Raw genomic sequence first — 26,103 nt, forward strand, 5'->3', positions numbered from 1 at the left:
TCATTTTGTCCCTTCGAGACTCTGAGTCTTCAATTATATCATCATTATCCTTTTTTCGGTCTGAACACACACAATTATCAAGATCACAAAGAAACGGAGCTTTGCAAAAATTTCCAGCCCCATGTACTCTGCTCTTATAATGTGGCTTCCATAGTGGCCTCACAAGTGTCCCAAAACGACTTTCTAGTGGTAGTGGGAGCAGATTTTCAAGGAGACCAACAATGAAAGAACTGTCTCGTGCCTCTCTCTCTCCCACTCTCTCTCTCTCTCCTCTATTTCAACCTTTTCAAACCCACTCCTCGTAAGTAGGCAACACCAACAACACCCTCTAAAGTGAACCCAACTGTCATGTTGGTTGCTAGTTCTGCTGCCTGCTTGTTTCAGTCTTTCACCTTTATCCTCTGTCTTTCATCAACTCTCACAAACTAAAAAAGTCTCTCTTTCTCTCTGTTCCATTGCTCAAGCTTTAGCTGCAAATTAAGCTGGTGTTCCTCGTACCATTCTCTTCTTTGTACCTTTGAAACGGATAAAACAGAGACAACCCAACATGTTCGACATCTTGTTCGGGTGGCGAAAAGCTTCAAAATGGTACTCAGATATGAAAGTTCAGATTTTTTTTTTGTTGGGTTGTTTTTATTGGGAACCAATTGTAGTTGCTTGTTATGAACCAAGAAGTTGTCTTGCTCTGCATGTGCATGGTCTTATTGTTGCAGCAAGAAGCTGATCAAACAGGTCCAGTGCCGGCTCAAGTTGCTGAAGAACAAGAGGCAGACAATTGTGAGGCAATTGCGCGAAGACGTGGCGGAGCTGATCAAACATGGCCACGAAGACAAAGCCTTCAACAGGGTAAAACCCCGTGATGGAATTCATTCATTACCCTTTTGTCAAATCAAGATCCCTCTGTTTTCTTCTTTTTTCAATTACTCGTGAATTCTGTTCTGGGGTTAGTTCAAATTTTGCTGATATGGAATCTGGGTTTCCCCCAAGCACGTTTTGGTGATAAAGTTTAGAGGTTAAAAGTTTTACCCGGAAATAAATGGATGATGCCAAGTACTCATCTGTAATTTTTAGAATTGTTTTGATCTGTTTTTTCTCACTAATTTCTCTAGTTTTTGTTTTTGTGCTTTTCATACTAAACCCATAATTTATTTTCGGTCTCAGTTTTGTGCTTAATCTTGACTTCATTTTTGTTTTGTTCAGGTTGGACAGATAATCAAAGATGAATGCATAGTGGCAGTGTATGAATTGTTGGACAATTTCTGTGAATTCATCCTCATCCATCTTCCTTACATCCGCAGACACAAGTATGCCTTGAATTTCCAACCACTTTGCTTCCCCATCTAATGATCTGATTTTTTTTCTTTCCTAGTCTTTTTTGTTTTCCCTTACTGTGATTTTAAATGATAGTATTCTTCTGTAATTTGGTGGTTCCAGGGACTGTCCAAATGACATTAACGAAGCAGTTTCGAGTCTTATATATGCTTCTGCAAGATGTGGGGATCTCCCTGAGCTTAGGGTGATCAGGAAGCTCTTTGGTGAACGATATGGGCAGAAATTTGCAGTAACTGCTCTTGAACTATTCCCTGGGAATCTTGTGAACCGTCAGGTTGTCAAGTTGTTACAATTTGCAGACTATTTTAAGCGATGTTTCTGCTTATTTCATAAGGGCTCTTTGAGTGATGCATGAATAGAACTAACAAAATCTGAAATCACAGTTGATTGAGAAACTCTCCCCAAAGTCAGTGACAGATGATATGAAGCAAAGATTGGTCAATGAAATAGCCAGGAATTACTGCATCAAACCAGAGGTCTTAGCAATTGAGTACTATTCTGAATGGCAACAAAAGGTAAGTGCATACTTCTATCAACATAGTTAGACAAGTGTACTGAACTTAAACTCAACTCCTTTGTTTTGTGAACCTTAGGTGAAAGAAATTGGCGGACTTAGAGTACTTGATACAGATGTTCAGACATATTATGAAGGAACTGAAAGATCTGAATTGCAAATTGTAAATGTGGAGGAGATAGAACGAGAAGTCGTAGATGTTGATTCTAATGTATCTAGTACTTCTGCTAGTTCTTCATTAGCTATGCAAGTTGGCCCAACTATATCGGAGTCTTTAATGCATGATAAGCCACAGATTGAAGAGAATTGTGCTGAAGTTGATTCTCCAAGTATGTCTACTGTGGGCACTGAAGAAAGTCAGAGCAGTACTGTTGGCAGCACAACAAGAGATGGAGATATAGTGATTTACATGGATGACATAGAAGAAGTTCAATCATTTACAGCAAGAAGAGATGGAGACTCCCAGGACCAAAGAATTTTCAAGTTCAAAGCTATCGAACCCAAGAGGGAGAATCTTGAAAGCAGTTGTGATCTGAGTTATGCGGATTGTTATGAAACATGGAGTGAGAGTTCAGAGTCAAAAAGCTCCAGGAGACGTTGGAAAGGAAGTGGGAAAAGGCCGCGGAAGAGATCAGTGTGTCAGGAAAACCAATGCTTGAAGGATAATGAATGTTTAAGTTACTATGGCAGAAAGCAGCAGAAGAAAACTGTGGTGGGGGAAATTGAAAGTTCATATTCTGCACAGAAGAGTCTGAAGCAACCTTGTCACATGAAAATGGGAGCTAGCATTTTGTCATGCCAGTGTGGATGTGATGGAAAGAGACTAGGCTGTGGCTGCAGCCTTGAACATCCATGTTACTTTTGCACTGGCAATGGCAACAATGTTGATTGTCATGTTCTGCCATGGAAGCAAAAGAGAGGAATTACAACTAGGGTGGGAGTTTCAACTCATGGCCGTGAAGTACAATTGAACAAGGGAATGGAATGGCCTGATGTGCCCCAGGAACCAATGAGGAGGAGGAGCTGTGGCAATGAAGCTATGGTGTACAATGTTTTCACATATCCAGATCACCACCAACCAACTATGCAAAACAAAGTGCCCAGAGAAACCGTGGAGGAATTGGAATCAAGTATTCAATGCAGGCGTGCCTCGTGTAGTTCCACCTCTCCAAATGTGGTTAGTTCTTGGAGCACAAGAAAAGAAATGGTGCCCCCTTATATGAGAGCCGTGACTATGCCACCGGAAAGAGCAAAGGACAATCACAAAGATGACTTCCAACGATCCTTTTCAGATGCCTTCCAATATCCCACTCATGTTCACCCCAAATTGCCCGACTATGATGATATAGCAGCTAAATTCATGGCACTCAAGAAAGAGAGACTGCAAAGTAAGCCTCATTGCAGCAACCGGCAACTTTAGCTTAGCTTAGCACAAAGGCAAGTCTGCACTGTGTAGGTGTATGAAAAGGATCACTACAGCTTTGTATTCGTTCCATTCAGTTTCACATTTCTATTCTTGAGAATCTCTAGTTAATTTTCTTTCTTTTAGCCACTGCCTAGAACAGTTTGTTCTTATATAATGATATATGGCAGGATTAATAACTTTAGCTTAGCTGGGCAAATCTGCTAGAAAATTTTACTTTCAGTGGGCCTAACCTAATCCAAAGACCTTTTCTTTTACACAAAAACGATATTTTGGGCGAAAGAAAATCGCTTTAGCTACAAACCCCTTATAGGCAAAAAAATATCTAAGTACACAAGATAAATACCTAACATGGATTCGTTGCAACCTCCTCATATTTATATTTATTGTGTAGAGTGGACCAGGTTTCACATTTAATTCCGATAAGCATTCCCCTCAGTTTTCACATCAATTTCATGTGTGTAGCCACTATGTTCCAATGAAAAAGAACAACCCCACAAAAAACATGTCGCATTCTAGACTCCAGGACATGTTTTAAACTATAAAACAAACCGAACCAACACTTGGGTGAATTTAATAAACAAATCCTTATCCATGGTTAATTAAAAGATCGTATGAGAACAAAACAGTAATTGGAATTCGATACGACGTCTCATTTGGACCTCTAGAATTCTCAAATGAAGATGCCAGAAGCCCTTTGCATGCGCAAGGAAACGACACGGCGTTACTACTGGGCCTAGCTAATGTCTGCAAAACCGTCCTTTCTTGGTTGAAACCGAAACGACTATTTGAGGAGAAGTAAAATAAGATGAGAAATATCAGAATTTTGTCCCTCTGTTCATTTACCGGGTTTCCTGTATGTGCAAATTTCAACCACATTTGTACATCTCATCTCGCTCCACAAAGGGGTAAAAGAGTCAAAAAAAACAAAACTTAAAAGCTAAGAACAACTCGAGTAAATTGAAAACAAAAAACCAAGAGTCTTGATCTCTTCAATGCCAACAAAAGAGCAGATCTGAGCCGTCAAAACTGAACCATTTTTTTTTTCACCGCTCAAGCCACTAAATCAAGCCCCAGTTCCATTTTACACGCGCCGTCGTCAGCTGAGGACCTACCGCCTAACCCATAAGCATCGATCCTCCTCTTCTTCACCGGAACGACGTGGTGCGCACGTGACTGCGGTTCCAGCCCCAGCGTTAGCTCCAGAGCCAACTCTCCTTCCTGAACTGGCTCACTCCGCTTGCGAGCCGACTCCGGCTCCGGTCGAAATAACAGCTCAGCCTCAGCCGTTTCGGACGAAACCATGCTCTCCGTTTCCTTGCTTTCTCCGTCCACGTTGGCAGCCGCCTCGGACTGGTGACTCAGCGACGACTCGTGACTCGTCGACCGGTTGAACTCGTCCGCACAGCACCCCGCGCAGCTCGGTTTGGCCGAGTCGTCGGCTCCGGAGCCCGACCCAGACCCGACCTTGCTGGCCTTGGGCTTGACGACGGACCTCTTGAACCGGTACCGAGTCTTAGCCTGCTTCGGCTCGTTCGACGCGGCCGAGTTCTCGTCCTTGGACACGTGGCGAATGTCGTAGGCCTTGAGAGGTGGGCCATGTCCATCAGCAGCAGCTTCAGATGTAATCGAAGTGATCGGCTGGCCCTTCAGCACGGCTTCTACGGCGGCTTGGCAGAGCTGCCAACTTCCGGACCACAGCAACCCAACCGACCCGTAAATGGGGTTCACAATCCGCCCGCATGCCTCGTATAGCAATGATCGAAAGATTGCTGTAACAACAAAAAGTAAAAAAAACGGTTAGCTCCAGTTTCTGTTTGTTTCTCGGGAAAAGAGAATGCGAGAAAATGCACAAAAGAAAAATACTGACCAGGACGGAGGTGTTCGGGGCCGGCGTTGATGAGGTTCATGAGGCCGGCGCGGCCGTAGAACTTGGCGAGGAAAACGGTGGCGTTTGCTTGGGACTCAGGGCTCTTAATCCACTGCAAGCAAGGCCTGATGCTGCAATTCTCGCTGCAGCCTTTGCGGAGTATTCGGCATCCATTACAACTCATCCGCATTTTCGCTTCTTCTACTTGTTGTTCTAAACACAAAAGACTGATCTTGAAAGAGCAGAAAGAGAGAGAATAAAGATGGGATTTTTCTTGTTGGGTTCTTGGTTTGCGAGAGAAATGGTTTTGGGTTTTTGAATTGGGAGAGAAAGGTGAGGGTATTTAAGTGGGGGAGGGGAGAGAATAGGAAGCGCTGCTGGGTTTAACCAGGTGGTCTGCCCACTGGGGAGACGCAGTTGTTTTTATTTTATTTTATTTTTCTACAAAAGGAAGGACACTGGTTTCCACATTCAAGGAGGGTTGGCCTTCTCTCTATCCTCCTATCCTCATATCCTCCTATCTAATCTATCTCTCTTCAACTTCAACAACAATTTCCTCTATTTTATTCCATTTTCATAATTTTTTAATCAGACTCCCAATTTCCTCCACAATTCTAGCTCTCAGCGCGTGACGCCAACTCCCAATTAATGGGACTCCTTGGATGTTCTCATTGGGGTGGGGGAGCACAGCCCTTGTTGGGATGAGTGTCCTTGGTGAGAAACGACTTTGGTTCTCTTGTTATTTTTACCATTGGGGTGGGACAAAGGGGGTAAAAAGGTCATTTGAGAGGATAAAGGCCAAAAAAGATGGACAGGTGGTGGGGAAGAGGCATGCAAATGGGTACAAAAATAGAGGAAAGAAGAGAGCGGCGCGTGGCAGGCACGGTGAGGTGTCAGAGTGCGGTCGAATCGCCACATATGAGTGGAGTGGGGCCCAAGGAAGTCGATTTGATGTTTTTTGCAATTAAAATTAAAAAAGTAAAAAATGAAGGAGTAGAAAAAGGCTGGAAAAGAGCTCCTGGTTTTCGGGAGGTCGTACTGGTTTCGGGAAATAAAAACCGGGTGAAGTAGAAAACAGCGTACCGGTTTCCGGTTTTGGTACGGGACTGTGGGCGCGCTACGTGACCCATTCGCCAACGGTTTTGGGGGGTCTTCTACGTTCTCACACACACACACACAACACTCATTTTCTCCCTCTTTTTTTCGTTTTCTTTTATAAATTACAAAATTCATGCTTATCCTATAAGACAGGACGCTCAACTTGATTAGTTTATGCCACAACTGCATCCAAACAACACTCCCCACGTAACTCCATTTCTTTTATTTTTTTCCTTTTTTTTAAGGAGGTGAAAAATAGGAAAGCTACACCAACCTTTTCACACGCTGGTTTTTTTTTGTTTTTTGTTTTGGGTATATCCGATACTAAGAAATTGACAGCTTTCAATTCAATCAATATCGAATTCATGTTTTGGATTGAATCAAATTTGGATCTATGAGATTATTAGGTCATGTCTGAAACATTAATTTCTCTGTTGATAGAAGGTTAGAAAAAAAATTGCTAGCATTCCTCATAGTGTAATTCAATTTCTTGCATGTATATTAGTTTGTGAGTAATTAAATTAGGTAAACCACATTAGAGCATGCATTGGCTAAATATTAATAATCATATCTACTCCAATTAAGTTAGTTCAAAGAAAAAAAAATAAAATACCAAAGTGGTTTTGCAATAATACGGATTTGAATTCTAATATTATGTAATGCCTATAAATTTAGTATATAGTGCTCTCCATTTATTTTTTATCCTCCTAGTTCCTTACCAAATGCATGCGATAAGTGGGCGGCTAGAAAGACTTGGAAACAAATGAATTCCAGCTTCCTACCACATGCGACAATTAATTAATTAATTAATTAAAGGGCATAATGTTGATCAGCAGAATATTTGAATATTAATTAGAGAAAGAAAGGGCTTGGTGAATCTTCTGGAAAACCGAGGACAGACAAGTGGTTGAAGAGAAAGGTGGTAGATCAGTTTCATGCACGAGGCGAGGCTCCAAAGTCGTGGGTCATGAACACTTCATTATATCACGGGGGCAAAACGACACCGTTGCACCTATCTAGCAGCACACTCAGCTCCCCGTTTTTAGGAGGCACCAAATACCATTACCGCCTTTCACAAAATCTGTGTCCTGTGCAGCTGTGTTGTGCCTACTCTCATTCATCTTTGTTGAAAACAATGGGGAAAGGATAAAGTTGGTGGCTACGATGTACCCTCCTAAATTGGAAAATAATCTTCGTCGAATTAAAAAAATGTTTTGCACTTTAAACCAAACCATTAATTAATTTCATTAAGACATATGTTATGATTATTAATTGAGTTTCTTTTTCTTTTTCCCCATTTTTAGTCGATCGATGGAAGAAGTTTTAGTGTTATTTTTCTCCACAAACTGCTCGATTAATTAAGGTTTATAGAATATTAAGTAGTCCATTTTTTCCACCTTATAGGTTAGGTCAGTTAGTCATGATAGTGAATTTGTTCATTTGTACTTAAATTTGAGTTTCCTTTTTCGTAAATTAGATTAATTTAGAGTAATTTATAGCTCGTATAAAAAAATAAATTAATAAAATATTAAGTAGCAGCAGCACTAGCCATCTAAAGGGGGAACAGCTTGCGCATGTCATGTGTTCATTACGCACAACTTGCATTATCATATATATCTTTCCCGAATAAATAAATAAAAACAAGTTGTAATATCATATATTAATTCACATTAGTTAGTTCAAGGTTCATGTGAATTTGTACACAAGATTTGGAGCGTCCCGTTTTCTTTTAATGATGGTTTGCTTAGTAAATAATTAACAATATTCCTTGTAATGATGGACGCACAACCACATTGATTAATTAAGTTTGTTTTCATGTACGATTGTAAATAGGAACAATTAATGGAACACTCGTATTAATTTAATTTAAATTGGCTTTTTTGCAAAGGAATCCACTAATATAATAATTTAGAATAAATATATTTTTAAAAGAAGTCATGGGTTCGAGTCCCTGGATTCTGAATTCGATCAGGTATGAATCCTGTTCATATTTATTTACGACCTTAATTACTGTATTCAACTCCCCTTTGAAGTTTGAACCCAAATGTGAATCAAGCTTTTTATACAGTATACGTAGCGTGAAAGGCGATGTTCATGCTCGCGTGATTTATTAATTTCTCTGAACATGTTATTGCAAATTAAGTGGCGCTAATTACAGCCATATTTTATGTAGATGAAGGTAAAAAAAGAGGGCACGTGGTTGATTGTGTTTTCCATGGGAAGGCGGAAAGTTTATTCTTCTTGTAATTAACTATGTAATTAATTTAATTGCCTGACGCTGAGAAGTTGGAAGACAAAGACCTCAGTGCATTATTTGAATATGAATATAAGTTTGGCATCTAATCTTTTGATCCAAGTTGGTGGGTTCAGATGAACACTAATAGGAATTACAACAACCAAACAAGGTCTTGGAAGTGATGTGACTTTTTGTTATACGATGTTGTTTTTGTTTATTATTTATTTCCCATCAGATTAAAAGCGTATCTAAGTATTTAAAAAATTCTATATTATCCTGATAGGCACAGGCACCAAACCAAAGGGTCTTCTTCTTCCTTGTTCTGATTCTGAAGCAGACTGTGATATACGTGTAGGGCAAGCAGAAGGGATGGTGAAAATGTGCCCTCCATGCACAGGTCAGGAACAGAGATGAGATGTGAGGAGAGAGCGCGTGGCAAAGGGAGGGAGGGAGGGAGGGATCAATTGGCTGCCTGTCCAATCAGCCATGTGGGATGGTCGTCGAATTGAAAATGAAAAAGAACATGCTTATTTCCAAATTTCCCAAATCTGGTGTCACAATTGAGCTCCTGGTTTTTGGGAAGCTTCTTCTCCCTTTGTTTTCAATCCAATGGTCAAAATTGTCAAGACGCTCAATACCACTCACTCTCCCAATTCCCCTAGTTTTTCTTTTTTGTTTTATTAGACAATGATTCCATCAGGGGACTTAAGTCTGTGGGCGCCTCATGTTCAACAGTAATTACATAGATGTAGTAGTTGTGGCTCTACCCATAAACAATCTCATTCTTAATTTCTATGTTCTTTTCCTCCTAAGTTATATTCTCATTAATTGCCTTTGGCCTTGATCTAGTATTCAATCTTGACAGTCACTCACCATTGGATATAAATTCAATGATTCACTCATTCTTGTACTCCTTTTAAAAAACTTTTTTGAATTATTGGATTAATATTCAACGGTGGGTGACCACAATCTCTTGGACTCCTGTGGTCTAAGAGATCGAGACTGTCAATCTTGAATAATGATTTAGGTGCTTCTTGTGAGAGATGTTAGGATGAGTGGTTCTCGTTCAGAGTTGAACCATTATGGTAATCGTGTGCGTAAGTTTTCTTCTTCTTTTTTCTAACTTCGGCAAATATTTATTAATTGGCTTAAATGTTGAAATGGTCCCTGTGTTTTATCTTATCGGCCAATTTAGTCCTTGTGTTATTAATTTGGCCAATTTAGTCCCTGTGTTTGTATCTGTTAACAAATTTGATCCTTTTAGTCAAAATTATGTTAAAACCTTAAAAAAGAACATTTAAAATTAATTTAAAATTTTGTAATTAATTGTAAAGATTTAAACTCAAATAATAATAATGCTAAAATGATTAAAACTCACACAACCTCAACCTCCAATGGTCTCGATTCTCGTAGGAAAAAAAAAAGGGTTCTTAGTAGAATTGATGCTTACTCTTTTCTTGCTGCAAATTTTCTTCTATCTTCTGTTTAAGATTTTCTCATACTCTACCCTTCATCTCTCTCTCCTCTCCGATCCATGGATCTGGATGTCATCGACTTTTGCTACAGCCAGGATGATCAATTGGCGGTAGAGCCGTCAAGCTTACGGTGAATGGCTATGATGATCTTCATGATTTGTCAGAGAGAGAGAGAGAGAGAGAGTTGTTGTAGTTTAGGTGGGGTTGGAATGGTGGTGAGGGTGGCTATGGTTTTGGGGTTGGAGTGGTGGTGGTGATGGTGGCTGGGTTTGGGAGGTGGTTGAGGTGTGTGCGCGAATTGGGGAAGGTGAAATTTAAAAGAAATATATTCCATTTTCAGTTTGAATTAAAAATTTTATCATCAATTACATTTTTTTTAAAATTAATTTTATATTTTTAAAGGAATGGACCACATTGACTAACATATACAAACACAAGGACCAAATTGGCCAAATTCATAACACGGGGACTAAATTGGCCTATGAGATAAAACACAGGGACCATTTTAACATTTAAGCCTTATTAATTTTTGAAGTAAAAAGTCCACATTAACTATTAACAGCAAAGGATAACCATGGGCCATGGCCCAAAAGAAGATAAGAGATAACTCAGCCAAAAGAAAAAAGACTAAGGACAAGAAATGTAGATTACTATTTTACCCCTCATACAGTCGTTACTTTGGTTTATACGGAGAAGCAAACGGAACACACGAGAAGGTGGAGGAAAAAGCCGTGGGTTCTGAAACACAAGAACACGTGTAGGACGGAGAGGAAAAGATGGAAGATGTGGCATCCATGCAAATGCAAATGGGCTTCAAAAACACACATGAACACCACGAGAACAGCGCGTGACGACCACGTCAATTGTTTCGGAATGTCAGACTCCACCCCGCGTTACGTGGAAAAACGTCACCTGATTTTATTTTTATTTTTCTCTCCGCTCCGTCACAATTTTAACTCCTAAATTTTAGGAGGCTGTTTATGCAATACCGCTCTTGGTTGGGTGGGGGGTGGGTCTATCATCTATGGGCGCTTTCTCATCAAACCCAGGACCCAGCCGCTACTACTTTTGTTCTTCTCATTTTATTTATTTATTTATTGCATAATGCGTGCCATAAAAATTCAAGCACACAATATTTTGGTTATCATTGAATACAAAATTTAGTGTTACATTAGAAAAATGTGTTGACTCTGTTGATTAATACTTTACTAAGGTTCAATGTATTGACTTATCTTTGGTTCTTACATGCATCTGTGTTTCCAGCTGCTTTTTCTTTTTCTCTCTTTCACATCTTGATTTTGTTGGCTCATTATGTCTCTCCTTCCCTAATTAGGTGTATTTGTTTTTATCGGTGAAATTCAACCGTATCGTTGAGTTTTTTATTTTCTTAATATGTTTATATGTAAGATAAATTTAGCCTACCTTATCCGTTCCTAACCGTAGACCACTGGCATAGATGGTAACAACTCTACCATTGAGCTAAAACTCCACTGGCAGTTGTGTCTTTCTCGATCATGTTTCGTTTTTTTCCCCTCTTATGGGTATGTTAACTGGAAGATAATTTTAGAAATTCAAGACTGCATGATTTTAGAAGGATTGTATCCATCATGATTGGGTTTTAATTTCTCAATCCTGAATGAATTTCATGACCCAAAAACTATAACAAAATTGATTATATGGTCCAGCAAAAGAAATGATTAAATGTTTCCAGTAATTCAAAGTTTGTAAGGGTCGGCCCAGAAAGGTGATTTCCTTTTGGGCTTTTTCTTTGTTTCTCTTTTTCGTTAGATAGGGCCCCTTTAAATGTCTTACAGATTGTTTCATATAATTCACTGGAGAAAGACAGTATATTATTTATAAGGCTGGGCCCAGAAAGCCACTATCTTCAGTCTTCCATCCTCCATAAAAAACAGAATTTCCTATTTTAACTAAATATTAAAAATGTTAAACATACTAACAGAAGGGGTGTGACTGTAACAAATGAAACCTGTATGGTCTGAGTCTGACTGTAATTATGCCAAATCTTAGGGGGTGTAACTAAATTTTTTATTTTTATTTTTATTTTCTGTTACAACCTTGTAACTAGTATTTTGTATTATTTGATGTCAATAATTTTAGAGTCATTAACTTTCTTCTATCAATTTTGTTCATTAAATATCAAAGTCTTACTTGTTAAAAAATGGACAAATGTTCGGTGTTTACAATATTGTACCATTTCTCTAAAAGATACGAGACTTATTTATATTGATGAATTTTAATTTTTATGTCTAAAAAAATGATACATAAAGTGATGCAATAATGTGATCCTTCTAGCAATGTCTTAAAAGATAATGAAATCCATCTCTTGCGTAAATGAACATAATATTTGACCAACACAATTTGGTGAAAGTTTTATGATGTGTACATTTCAATATTTCACTTTAGTAAATTGGCCGATGTTGTATCGATGATTCCAATATGATGATGGAGGCTCCACCGTCATAAAACCTTATAGAGTCGGATATTGGGGTTTAGAAAGCATAATTGGACAGCGCCTATTGAAGAGAAAAAAAAGAAGAAGAAAAGGATTGAAAGCAACCAAAAAAAAAAAAAAAAACATCAGTCGAGAAAAACTTAATTGCAACGCGATAATATTATTTGCTATCCTCAACCAACAAGCTACGTTTGTCCTAAAAAAAAAAAAAGCCCTTACTCTACGCTATGTATATACAAAAGAGTGCAAGTTTGCATGCTCATCAGCTGCATTTGGTTTTATATGTTTCTCTATTTCTGTCGAAAAGTATATATTTTTTCTGTTACTTCTCTGTTAAGTGTATCCAATGCTTATTCCATATGGATACTTGTTCTGAAATCGGTGTTCGTAAACCTAATCCTAAATATGTTTATCATGCATTAGTTTTATCCTCTACTGATGATACTGTTGAGCTTACATCTTTTTCACACGCTAATAAGCATAAGGAGTGGTGTCTTGCCATAGCAGATAAGTTTAAAGCTCTCCTTCGTGCTAGGACTTGGACTTTAGTCTCTCATACTCCCACTACGAATGTGTTGCCGAACAACTGATTTTTTCATGTTAAGCAGAATTATGATGACACTCTTCAGCGTTATAAGGCTCGCTTGGTGGCCAATGCCTTTCATCAGAAGCCGGGCCTTAACTATGGTGAAATCTTTAGTCCTGTTGTTAATCATTCTACTATTCACCTTATCTTGGCTCTTTTTGTGCAGTTTAGTTGGCCCGTTTGTCAGTGGGTGAGAAACTAAAGACATGTCGTATGCGGTGCAGGTGCCGGCAGCTGGGCTGAGCACTCAGCCAATGGCGAACCCAGTGATGATGGTCAGCCCATAGTTCCACGCAACATACTCGGTGGATTTGGCGATCACTGAGAAGATAATGAGCTTCAAGGAAGGTGCCTTCACAGTCTCCGATGTCAACGACAATCTCATGTTCAAGATCAAAGACTCCTTGTTCAGCCTTCACGACTGCAGTGTTTTGATTGACGGCGCATACACCCCTATGTTTCTGCTTTCATCAAAATTTTAAACATAACCAAAATAGTCATGGCATCGACGGATAAAGAAATCGCAATAGGCATGCTTGAAAACAATCTCAGTGTGTGTGAGTAACCATGTGCTCTAATACCAACTGTTAGATTTTCTATATAAGTGTTCATGATCTTTGACAGGACCCGCCCCGAATTTTCCCAAAACCAGAGACGAATCCTGTGAAAATTCTGACATCACCCCGATGCCGGGCCCATTTACTAAGGACCGAGACTTTCTACCGAAATTTCGGCAGAGTCTCCCTTGTAAATTGAACATTTCCCAAAATTTCAACATGCATTAAACACATTTAATATAACCTAACCGGTAGCATGCACAATGTAACAACATGCAATTCACATTAACGGCCTTCGGCCTTCCGATAATTCGAAGCAAACAACCAACCACGCTATCAAGTCAATTAACACCTTAAACAAGACAAACAATAAATAAATTCAATCACACTTAAGAATGTCAAAGCAATCCACTACATTTAATTTTCCCAACATCCAACATACGAGGTTTTAACCTCCTAACACAAACACATCTCGTTCTCACTCAAATAGCAGGACCAACAACAAGGTCTGCATCATACTCAATAATACACAAGCACTACCCTAGGCTGCCTACGCACCCTTATTGAGAGATCAAGTCACACGTAGTTTTTTCTACAAAATCTTGATTCCAATCTCCCCAATAATCTCATAATTTCCCCATATGCTGGAAATTCCGATGCCACGTATGGGGTCTGTCATCCCGCCTGAAAATCCTACACCACGGGTGACCTGACAATCACATAATATCACAATATCTCCTCATACGCCGGAACTACCAACACCACGTATGGGGCCTGTCTGCACGCCGGAAAATTCTACGCCACGTGGGACCTCATCATCATATCACATAATCTTCCTATAAGCTGGAACTACCAACGCCACTTATGGGGTCTGTCAACACACAGAATAACCTACGCCACTTGTGACCTCAACATAATGTCACAATATCTCCTTATACGCCGGAACTACCAACGCCACGTATGGGGCCTGTCCGCACGCTGGAAAATCCTACTCCACGTGGGACCTCATCATCATATCACATAATCTCCCCATACGCCGGAATTACCAATGCCACGTATGGGGTCTGTCAACACGCCGGATAACCTACGCCACGTGTGACCTCAACATAATATCACAATATCTCCCTATACGCCGGAACTACCAACGCCACGTATGGGGCCTGTCCGCACGCCGAATAACCTAAGCCACGTGGGACCTAACAATCACAGGGTGGTACTTAGGGTAGTACGTTTAGCACTTCAAACAGATATACTCTCAATTATCTAAATTAATAATAGAGGTAATCTCAATTTAGTGATACCAGTCTATAGTAGACTGCAACGTAATTTAATCAGGAAAATAATGTTATTTTTAGACCAACGATCATGCACATAAACATAAATTTCATATGTAACACCCCGACTCCAAATTTAATCCCTTATTTAAATTATTTAAGTGAAATTACAAATTTACCCTTGGGGTAAGGGTATTTTGGTCATTCTCTTATCTGAAAGGAGTTTGGGGCAGTGACTAATATTTTTGGGAAGATCGTACTGAGATGAGTCTGTAGACACGTAGTAGGCTCAATTTGGAGTTAAAACGAAGATGTTACGAGCAAAACAAGTTCAGTGGCAAAACCGTAAATATTTTGAAATGAGATTTTTTTATAAAAATCAGATTCTCTCTCTCTCTCTCTCCCTGCACAAAAACAGCCCTCTGTTACTGTTCATCGCGGTGGTTTTTGGGCCACCACCGTCGTATCCGGCCACCACTTGGGGTGGCACCGGTCCCAAAAGAACCGTGCCATCTTCCTCTTCCCATCCCGACCAATCTCAGCCACTGGAACCACCTATGCTCGCCGGAAAATGCAAAAATCCGACCGGTTTTAACCCAAAATTCAAGGAGCTCGATCTCTCTCCTCCGGCCACCGATTCAAACGAGTAAGGTATGGATTTCTACCTATTTTCCATGCTCTAGCTGATGGTTGAGTATGATTGCATCGATTTTGAGCGTAGGTAATTCGATTTACGAATTGAAATTCGGCCGATTTTGGGATTGCAATTACAGCCACTTCCGATCAGTTTTTGGGGTAGGTCCAAGAACAAAAGTGGCTCCAAATAGGGTGTTATACCTAGGGTAGGAGTTTGGAGCCGTGGTTTTGAGATTTCTCGGTAACGCGTTATCGCTTTGGGCACCCAGCGCTGCCGGCGCGTGTGGCGGAGTGTGGGCGAGGGTAGTGAAGTGGCACTATGTCTCGATGAGATCCTTAGGTTGTCACGAGTGCGTAGGATTTCGCGGATCTCAATTCGGACGTCGTTTGACTATCGAACGGATATCGCCTATTGTGCGTTATCCGAGTTCGATAGATTGGGACCGTTGGATGGTCTTGAATTTAATATATGTTAATCTAGGTATTTTTAGGATTGTGTAGGAATTCACGGATCGTGAATCGGAGCCTCGGATGTTCCGATTTAATAATTTAAAGTTTATGTTTTATATTAACCGTCAAATCGTGCGATCGTGAGTGATCTGACCATCCGATCTGAGCCAAACTCGCAGGACGAGTGTCCTATACCTCGTAGAACCCATAGGAACTTTCGGATCGGAATTTGGAGGTCGTGGGCCCATTTGACCAGGGTTAGGGTAGTTTGACCCTTGGTTGACCGTGAGTCTCCCGGAGTAATCTCACCTTCCCAGGGGGATTATCGGGTGCTAGACTATTGTCGAGATTTACACAATATTAGAATTAATATATATATTTATATACGTTTGTAAAGGTATAAAAGGAGTCTAGAATGTCAGTTTGAAGTGCTATACGCACTACCTTAGGTACCTCCTCGGATTTTGGTTACACTACAAGCACCACCCTGTGAAAGTTAGGTCCCACGTGGCGTAGGTTATCCGGCGTGCGGACAGGCCCCATACGTGGCATTAGTAGTATCGGCGTATAGGGAGATATGTGATATGATATGCAGGTCTTGCTTGGCGTAGGTTAGCCAGTATGGGGAGATCTTGTGATATTATGTTGAGGTCGCACGTGACGTAGGTTATCCAGCGTGTCGACAGACCCCATACGTGGCGTTGGTTGTACCGGCGTATGGGAAGATATGTGATATGATATGCAGGTCTCGCGTGGCGTAGGTTATCCGGCTTTGAGACAGGCCCCATACGTGGCGTTAGTTGTACCGGCTTATGGGGAGATATTCTGATAGTATAGTATGGTCGCACGTGGCGTAGGTTATCCGGCTTGTTGACAGGCCCCATACGTGGCGTTGGTTGTATCGGTGTATGGGGAGATTATGTGAAATACAGAGAAATGAATAAAGGTATTACCTATGTGTGGAATTGGGTTTTAAGGAAGAACTACGTGTGGCTTGATCCCTCAGTGAGGGTACGTAGGCAGCCTAAGGTTATTAGGTGCAGCCGCGGACATAGATGTGATTGTGTTAGGAGGCTAAAACCTCGTATGTTGAAATTGAAAAAGTTAGATGATGTATGTTGAAATTTAGTAGTCATATTTTATATTTGAATTTATCGTTTGCCTTGTTTAAGGCATGAATTGATTTGCTAGCATGCTTGGTAGTTGAGAATTATAGGAAGGCCGAAGGCCGTTTATGTGAATTGCATGAAATTATATTGTGCATGTTGCCAGTTGTGTTTATTAAATGTGTTTTTATGCAGGTTGTAATTTTGGGAAATGTTCAATTTACAGGGGAGACTCTGCTGAAATTTCGGCAGAAAGTCTCGTACCTTTATTCCATTTTGGGAAAAATGGTATAATTTTAGAAGTGGGCCCGACATCGGGGTGATGTCGGGAATTTTCACAGGATTCGCCTCGGGTTTTGGGAAATTCGGGGCGGGTCCTTTCATCGTAAAGATCCTAGAACAATTTAAATATTATTTAACGCTTGTTTTCACATAAATTTCATAAAATACTTTATTTAGGATCAAATAATATTAATTAATGAAAAGTAACAACCTCTAAGGAAAATCCTAAGTAGAATCAATTTTCAATTTAACCTCAAATAACAATTTAAATTCGATAAAAGGTTATCCTAATACCTTCCGAAGGGTGAAACTGCCTCGGAAGACTCATGGCCAACCGAGGGGTCCAACTACCCCAACTTGGTCCAACGGGCCCACAGGGCCCATGACCCCCAAATTCCAATCCGAAAGTTCCTATAGGTTCCACAAGATTTAGGATACACGTCCTGCAAGTTTGGTCTGGATCGGACGGTTGGATCGCTCACGATCGCACGATCGGACTGTTATTAGGAACCTAGCCCTAGGGTTGGCATTTTCAGAGTATCCGGGACTCCGTTTTACCATATGTCGAATCTCATACGATCCTAAGAATGTATAGATTAACATATATTAAATTCAAGACTATCCAACGGTTCAAACCTATCAAATCTGGATAACATACAATAGGCGAAATCCGTTCGGTGTTCGAACGTCAATCAAATTGGAATCTGAGCACACGTACGTGCTCGGGACAACAAGTGGATTGCATCAGGACACAATGACCCTTCTACAGTGCCCACGCGCCGCCACACGCGTTGGTAGTGAGTGAGTGTCCAAAGCGATTACGCATAACCAGAAAATCTCAAAACCACAGCTCAAGACTCCTACCATAGGTATAACACCCTATTTGGAACCACTTTTGTTATTGAACTTACCCCAAAAACTGACCGAAAGTGGCCGAAATCTCGATCCTAAAACCGGTCGAAATCCAATTTGAAAATCAAGCTACCTACGCTAGGAATTGATCGAATCCTACCCAACAGGCAGCTAGAGCATGAAAAGTAGGTGAGAAATCATACCTCATTCATCGAAATTGGTGGCCAGAGGAGGGAGAACGACGTCGGAGAAGTTCGAATGAAACCAGCCGCTTCTTCTCCATTTTCTGGCGAAATTACGACGGCTGGCGGCGGGGCCTGGCTGGGGTTGGAAGAGGATGGTGGCCCGGTCATTTTGGTACCGGCCCCGTTGACATTGGTGGTGGGATGAGAGAACGGCCGGCCAAAACGTAGCCAGCTGCTGCTGTCGCACAAGAGAGGAGAGAGAGAGAGAGAACCAGATTTTTATCAAACCCTTTTTGCAATATTTACAATTATACCACTGAGGGTATTTTGATCGTATCTCTCTCGTGACAACTCCGATTCGAGCCCACCACGTGTCTATGAGCTCGTCTCGCCGTGCTCTACGTAAAGGTACAGTCGAAATTCTCAAATTTCTTCCCGGTCAAAAAGTCAACTTTAAACCTAATAAAATATTCTATGGACAAAATGGTATTTTCTCTGAATAAATTAGTATTTACTAATTTATTTAGGACTGGGTCGTTACAATCTTTCATACAACCTGAATTAAATAAAAGACATACCTGGCGTCATCTTCCTTGCATACACAATTTCAGAACTTATTCAATTGCGCAGTAGCAACTTTGGCAAAAGACATGAACAACTCAGAACTTCTGCTCTCTCACAGAAACTGTTTCAGTTCTCTCTTTATGATGAGATTAGGTTTAGAGAACATATCTGACGAGAGCAGGGTCTTAAGCTTATATAGGGCTACGTCAAGTCGTCTCTACTCATCACCGAGGGCCGACTTGATTAATACTCTAAGCCCATCAAACAACGGTTCACGCAGAAAGAAATAAATAGGACCCATTTAATTGACTTCAAAACTTTCTATATTTCACAAAGTCTTGGACTCCAAAATATAACCTAATTTAATCCCCTATCAAATTTGATATAATTTAATATCTAATGCACTGATTTGAATTGGAATATAACTGCGACCAATTACGGTGGCAGCCAACTTGGCACCCTTGAGAGAATAAAAACGCTAAAACGAGGCGGTTGATTTAAGAACATTTTGATGCAAATGTCGACTAGGTTCTAACTGTTGAGCCCCCCCGTATTCAAGACGAAGATACATACAACAAAAAACTTACATAGATTAAAGTTTCTTCCTTTACAACCAACAAGAGAGTGAGAGAGAAAAGAAAAAAGCTTTCTAAAATAACAATATTGGGCTGAGAGCCAACATTGTGATGGGCTACCATTGAATTTGCCAACAGAGCTTGTTATTTGTAGAAATGGCCCCCTCACCCACAAACCCTTAATTACAATATGTTTGATTTAGGTTTGGATATTGGGCTGACATTTTGTTGGTGAAAAGTTAACAATTTGTACGTGAGGGAGAATCAGGATGTTCATTCTTCTTTCTTCTTGTGATACTTTGCGTGGGAAACATATTTGGTGGGTTTTTTTTTGTTTTGTTTTTTTAATCAAATTGAAACTTCAACGGTACAATCAAAGACATCAATAAGAAATCTAAAATACCAATCTCAAGAGGGCAACAAACTAACGTATTAAAAGCAAAACTAACGCAGACAAAAGCCGCACTAAAACTGCTAGCCCATATCACCACAATTAGTTATAAGCCCAAACAAAGCCCACAAACCCAATATAACCAAAACCCTAAATCAACCCATGCGCCTAAACAAACTCTACCACCACCACCACCTGAAGAAGAGCTGTTGCGGCCATACCCACCACCGCATCCATAACAGATCTGGAAAAAATATGATTTACAACGATCTACTTGCGCATAAGAGTGAACAAATAAATGAAAACAATAACTTTGCCAAAGAACAATTGGGTGATTTGCAGCTACCTTGGTCAAAAACGATGTAGAATCAAATTTAAAGAACATGAGCGGCGTCAGGGAGCGAATTTTGGGAGTAGGATTTGATTGAGAACATAGAATAAAAGGAGTGATGAGGAACTTCAATCTAACCATGGCTTAGAAGAAACCACCACAAGAGGCTTTTTATTCAAACCGCCCCAGTAGACTTATTCACTAACCTAAAAGGAAAAGACGATAAGAGAGGAGGATGAGGAGCAGTGACACTTCTTCCTCCTCCTCCTTTTATGGAATTTTTCTTTAAAACTCACAGAAAGGGAGAGCGGCTAGAATTGGCTACAAACTACAAACTACAATACCTGTTTGGGCCTAAATACAATGTTTTTATTGTCTGTGGTTACTTGGTCAACATTACCAGAAGGCAGTTTTTGAAAATAGAAACTGGGACTTGGGTTTGCTCTTTATGATCATTATCACTATTTCATGATTTCAATGAACCACAAGTTTTTTTTTTGGGTGGGAGGGGTTAAAATATTATCTTGGTCACTATGGAAAAGTAAAAGGACTGGCGTTCCAAAGTGCCTAAAGGAATAGTTCTTCGGACTTCCTTTGCTTTCTTTTGCTGCAATGTTGAGAATTAAAGAGAACCTATTGTTTTCGTGAAACATGCAACACCCAACAAAGAAAAAGTAAAAGAAAAGGTAGGAATAAAGTATATGATCGAGATGGTGAAAGCTTGAAGCAACCGCGGAAAAAGATGAAGATTCTTCAAAATAAATAAGGCATTTTCATCTTAGAGTATCTCTAAAGGAGATGTCAAATGCAAAATGTTAAATTTAAATTTGATGGCTTATGTGGCAATTTGACACTTTGAAAAAAATTTAACTCAACCTAAAATGCCAAATATCATATTATTTTATTATATTTTTAAAAGCAAATGGGAGTAAAAAATATTAAAAAAATATTAGACATCAAGCTTTTTGATATGTTATTTTTGACATCTCTTCCGGCTTTCAAATCTATGTAAGATAAACTACTCGATTAGAGCAACTTTAACCTTCAATTTTTATCATTTTATGTCCATGTGACAATTTGGCATATCAATTAGAGATGCTCTAACACACAAAATTAAACGTTCTCTGGCTTCTTCTAGTATCCCAAACTTTTTTGTCTCCCAATTTACACTAAATTTAGATCTTCATCTACATTCAATTGCTAATCGATGTCTACTGTTCCTTGGGAACGACTGAAAGTATTTATTCACAAGCAGAATCCTATGGAAAGGTCCTTAGTTTCTCCTTATACAATAATTAAAAAGAAAAAAAACCTTTCAAAATGGTAATGGTATCTGTAATTAATGGTGGTATACGATAACTTGGATTCTTAACGGGCTAGCTTGTTTTAAGCCCATTTAATATTTTATATATTTTTAGAGAAAAATAATATAATATAATTATATTTATATCTTAAATTAAGTTTAATTATTTCATTTTTATAATTATACACTAGCCTCTTTGCATGCACTTCTGCGCATGCGAGAGGCTTTTTTTTATTTAAAAAAATTAAAATTTATTTTAGAATTAAAAAAGATAATGGGTAGTTGTGTTACATAAAAATATGATCAACTATATGATTTTTCTTTTAATTTTAATTTTTTTAAAAAAATATGAAAAAGTGTGAATTTACCATATTATCCTCATTTACTTAATAATTTTAATTTTTAAATGTTTGCATTACGAAGGGCATTTTCTGGTATTTTGAATGTTTCATAATTCTATGCCTTTTGCTTTATATATATAGATTTTAAAAATCAGTGTTTTCTTTATAAAAATGTTAAACAAATAAAAGGAAGTGTCATGAGCGCAACAATCTTTGAAGTGTGCTTATTATTTACACCAAAGCATTGAGATGCTCTAAACTCGACGAAATTTCCTGCACTGGAACTCTCTTTACTATGTTCACACATGCCAGAGGGGCATCGTCCCTCTTTGGTTTGCCTATATATAAGTCTAAGCTAGCTCTAGCTCAGCAGATTGAACATCGTCAATATATAGTCTGAGGTTTTGTCAAGTCCTTTGCTGAACTGTCATTTTTTTGTTTACTGATTTGTTGTCTATAGATCAATTCAGAAGTAAGTTTGCCTATATATAGTGTAAGCGCACACATAGATATACTAGGGAATTTACGAGCTAGCTCTAGCTCCGCAGATTGAACATGGCAGCTTTAGTTTCCCCGATTATTTCTACTCTGCAACTTCTTAACCAGCCAAAGCCGTCTCCTGAAGAAGGTATATATATACTCATACTGGATTTACTGGGGTGGTGTTTTTCCATTTATTCTTTGTCAAGTTTATTTGTTGTCGCATGCAAGTAAAGTCCAGCTGTGAAACAGGGCATAATAATAATAATAATGATGAGAGCGTTGTGAATGTGAAGCATGGTTCTTTGTACGAAAGTTTGAAGTCTGGTGATTGGAATGCTGCAAAGGAGTATATTGATCGACACCCCGAGTCACTAACACATAGAGGTTCATCAAACGGTGGGACAGCTCTTCACGAGGCAATCCAGTGGAAGCAGTTACACATTGTGGAAGAGTTGTTGAAGCTGATGACAGTAGAGGACTTGGAAATTGAAGATGGCTATGGTTTCACAGCTTTTTTCTGTGCTTTGATAAGAGGAATGGCCCCAATAATTGCCAGCATGGTTAAAAAGAACGAGAATTTAGTTACCATGCGTTTAACGACCGACTTAGGCAGTATGACTCCAGTTTTATACGCTTGTGTTTTGGGCAGCTGGAAAGTAGCTCGCTTTCTCTATTCTCGCACTCCAATCCATGTTTTGACTCAAGACAATAATGGCCGCGAAGGCGCTGAACTTATTTCCCAGTGCTTTTTCCACAGAAATAAATTTGGTAATTTTGACATCATTAGTTTCAAATATATATATATATATATAACCAATTATAGTATATGTTGATTTGTGGCTGCTTATTTGATGAACCATCTATACTATAGATATTGGATGGGATTTACTTCAGCATTGCCCAAAATTGGCCCTTACTGAAAATTACTTCGGGCACTCCCCTCTAAATACACTGGTTGATTTGCGTTCCGCATTTCCAAGTACAGTTCCTCTCAGATTTTGGCAACGCTGGATCTATAACAGTTAGTATTTTGTATTCTCTTCTTTTTTCTCTCGTATCTCTTCTCTTCGTAGTATCAAACTAAATTTTTCGTGTTAAAGTTACCAACTAAATATATGTGTGTGATTTGATTTATTTTGTATTGCAAGGATAATCGAATTGAGACTGAAAAAAAAAGTAGATATTAATTACATTAATACGAAATGCTTCTATTTTTTCTCTATATATATTCATTAGATTTCATTAGATTTGTTATGTACATATGAAGGAGTGCAAGTCTGAATATTCATTGGCTTTCATTGTTCACAAGACAGTGTCTTCACACACACACACACACACACACACATATATATATATATAGAAATAGATCTAGAATAATACTACTTCAGACAAGTAGGAAAATGTATTGATTGGATTGTGTTGCTTTCTCTTTAGATATACAAGTACAACAACCTCAACCTGCTCCTATCAACTCTAATGTTCGTGTAAATTTTGAAGAACTAGAAGATGACAAAAGAAATCGAAGGGATCTCATTCCCTCAGGTACGTTACCCATGTTCATCATACACGTACAATTAGTATATATAGAGTATAGCAGTCGAAGTAAAAAAGTTCTATAAGCATTTTTGTATGTTTTGCTTTTCTTTTTTATAAACATCTACGGATTTCACAATGCAGTTACGGGTTTCTTCCAAGGAGTTGTTAAGAATCTTCTCAAACTGTTAGGTAAGAATCTTCTCTAGCTACATCGAACATTATTGATTCTTGGTTTAATTCTCACTTTTGTAATACGTTGTAGATTAATATTGTTTTCACTGTTAACCTAGGAATCCATGACTTGCATGAAATGAGATTGGGCCATGACCGAAATCTTCAAATTCTACGTCTCGTGTGTGACGTGGTAAAAAGTACAAATCTTGACTGGAAGAAAACTGCCTTCGTGAAAAAGGCAATCCTCCGAGCAGTAGAAGGAGGACAAGTGGAGTTTATCAAGGAGATGTGTAAGGCGAAACCAAGATTACTACTAACGCCGATGGATGAAACAGGCAGATCAATATTTCATTATGCCGTTGAATGTCGGCAAGAAAAAGTTTATAATCTTATATATGGGATCAGCGAATATGATAGGAATGCTATCTTAGTGTGTGCAGATAGGTCTAACAATACTATCCTACATGCAGCAGGGAGTTTATCTGCACATCTTAATCATATTCAAGGTGCAGCTTTGCAAATGCAAAGAGAGCTACAATGGTTCAAGGTCAGATTTTCTCACTTTATTACATATACGTAACCTTAGACAATTACTTTGTTACATATATACGTATAGGCTATATATGTGATGTGAGTTTTCTAAATGAAATGTAGGAGGTAGAGAGTATTGTACCCTCGCCGGCCTTAGAAGTTATAAATGTTAATGAGAAAATGACAGCACGAGAAGTATTCACCAAGAACCACAAAGAATTGGTGAAGGAAGGAGAAGAGTCGATGAAAGGGACAGCAACTTCTTGCACATTTGTAGGTGCCCTCATTCTTACCATTATGTTTGCTGCTGCATTTATAGTTCCTGGTGGAAGCAATCAAGATACAGGTTTTCCCATCTTCTTAAGAAAGAAGTTATTTAGGGTTTTTATAATTTCAGATTCTATATCACTCTTTTCTTCGACGACATCAGTGATGATATTCTTGGGAATTCTCACATCACGTTATGCAGAAAATGATTTCCTCTGGTCTTTGCCCACGAAAATGATATTAGGCCTTTTCACCCTTTTTTTATCTATCGCCACTATGATGGTTGCTTTTTTTTCAACTATTCTTATTATGCTTGAGGGAGAATCATGGGTATTTATTCCAATCATTTTGCTTGCTAGCGTTCCAACAAGCTCGTTTGTGTGGATGCAATTCCCCCTGTTTCTTGACATTTTTATGTTTACCTATGGAAGAGCAATATTTGACAAGAAATGCGGAGCTTGGGAATAAAATCATGATTATGCGGTGTGATGTTTGTCTTATGATGTCATATGATGTTTGTCTTTGGCTTTGTCACTTTTTATGAAACATGTAAAGAAAACACAATGTACTTGTGTGGTTCTATATATATACATACATATATCTATTTCGTTGAAATAAAACCATCATTATAATTGACTTTTGTTTGATGCATACATTTTTGTTTGAATGCTTTATGAATTATGTAATTGGTTCTCATAAAATTTTAACACGCTAAGAACCAATTAGAAAATAACAAGTGGCAAGTTTTGAGTTTTTCTCTCCAAATAGGCTCTATATGAATTTTTGTATAATATGTCCTGTTAACATGGGTTTTTGAATAAAAAAAATTTTGGGGCCTTAAATGGGTTATAGATTGTTGTTTATGTATCCTCTTTCGTGAATAAAAATTAAAATCATTCACTGGCCAAAATAAGTATATATTTCTAAGGCTAGGTTTCAAGACTTGGTCTATTTTGAACTGTTCTGAAAAGATTAAAAGTATTTTATGGCAACTAAAAGTATTTTTGATAATATTTGAGAGAAAAACTTAAAAGTGCTTCTTCGGTAAGAACTTGAATTTGCTTTCAAACTTCCAACAATACCCCACATTTGAAATGCAAAATTTTTTTAGACAAATATATGCAGACTCAACACTGGAGAGGAAATTAGATAAAATACACATCAGGATAAGTGTCTTTTGGACTTGGACCTGCTAAAGGCACACACACATGATGAAAGCCCACGTCTTCACACATCATCTACCACTCCACATCTATCT

General features: G+C 38.8%; 3 protein-coding genes across 4 annotated transcripts; 2 read left to right on the forward strand and 1 right to left on the reverse strand.

Moving 5' to 3' along the window:
• Positions 54 to 3,266, forward strand: LOC18782520. The gene is made up of 6 exons (XM_007214867.2): positions 54 to 588; positions 714 to 846; positions 1,201 to 1,304; positions 1,435 to 1,606; positions 1,716 to 1,847; positions 1,926 to 3,266. Exons 1-6 carry the CDS (start codon positions 548 to 550, stop codon positions 3,264 to 3,266), a joined length of 1,923 nt encoding a protein of 640 aa, XP_007214929.1. The 5' UTR covers positions 54 to 547.
• LOC18781655 (LOB domain-containing protein 41) lies at positions 4,074 to 5,720 on the reverse strand. The gene is made up of 2 exons (XM_007215683.2): positions 5,140 to 5,720; positions 4,074 to 5,041 (listed from the first exon to the last, which is right to left on the reverse strand). The coding sequence occupies exons 1-2, from the start codon at positions 5,327 to 5,329 to the stop codon at positions 4,323 to 4,325; spliced, it is 909 nt and encodes a 302-aa protein (XP_007215745.1). The 5' UTR covers positions 5,330 to 5,720; the 3' UTR covers positions 4,074 to 4,322.
• Positions 22,207 to 25,430, forward strand: LOC18783315 (ankyrin repeat-containing protein NPR4). 2 transcript variants are annotated; one of them, XM_020559114.1, is made up of 7 exons: positions 22,208 to 22,482; positions 22,587 to 23,105; positions 23,209 to 23,358; positions 23,772 to 23,879; positions 24,015 to 24,062; positions 24,164 to 24,594; positions 24,702 to 25,430. In XM_020559114.1, exons 1-7 carry the CDS (start codon positions 22,410 to 22,412, stop codon positions 25,311 to 25,313), a joined length of 1,941 nt encoding a protein of 646 aa, XP_020414703.1. In that variant the 5' UTR covers positions 22,208 to 22,409; the 3' UTR covers positions 25,314 to 25,430. The 2 variants fall into 2 exon arrangements, with proteins under 2 accessions (XP_020414704.1, XP_020414703.1); XM_020559115.1 differs by lacking the exon at positions 23,209 to 23,358 and having other exon boundaries at positions 22,207 to 22,482.

The sequence above is a fragment of the Prunus persica genome, chromosome G3, assembly GCF_000346465.2.
Source record: "Prunus persica cultivar Lovell chromosome G3, Prunus_persica_NCBIv2, whole genome shotgun sequence".
Taxonomy (NCBI): domain Eukaryota; kingdom Viridiplantae; phylum Streptophyta; class Magnoliopsida; order Rosales; family Rosaceae; genus Prunus; species Prunus persica.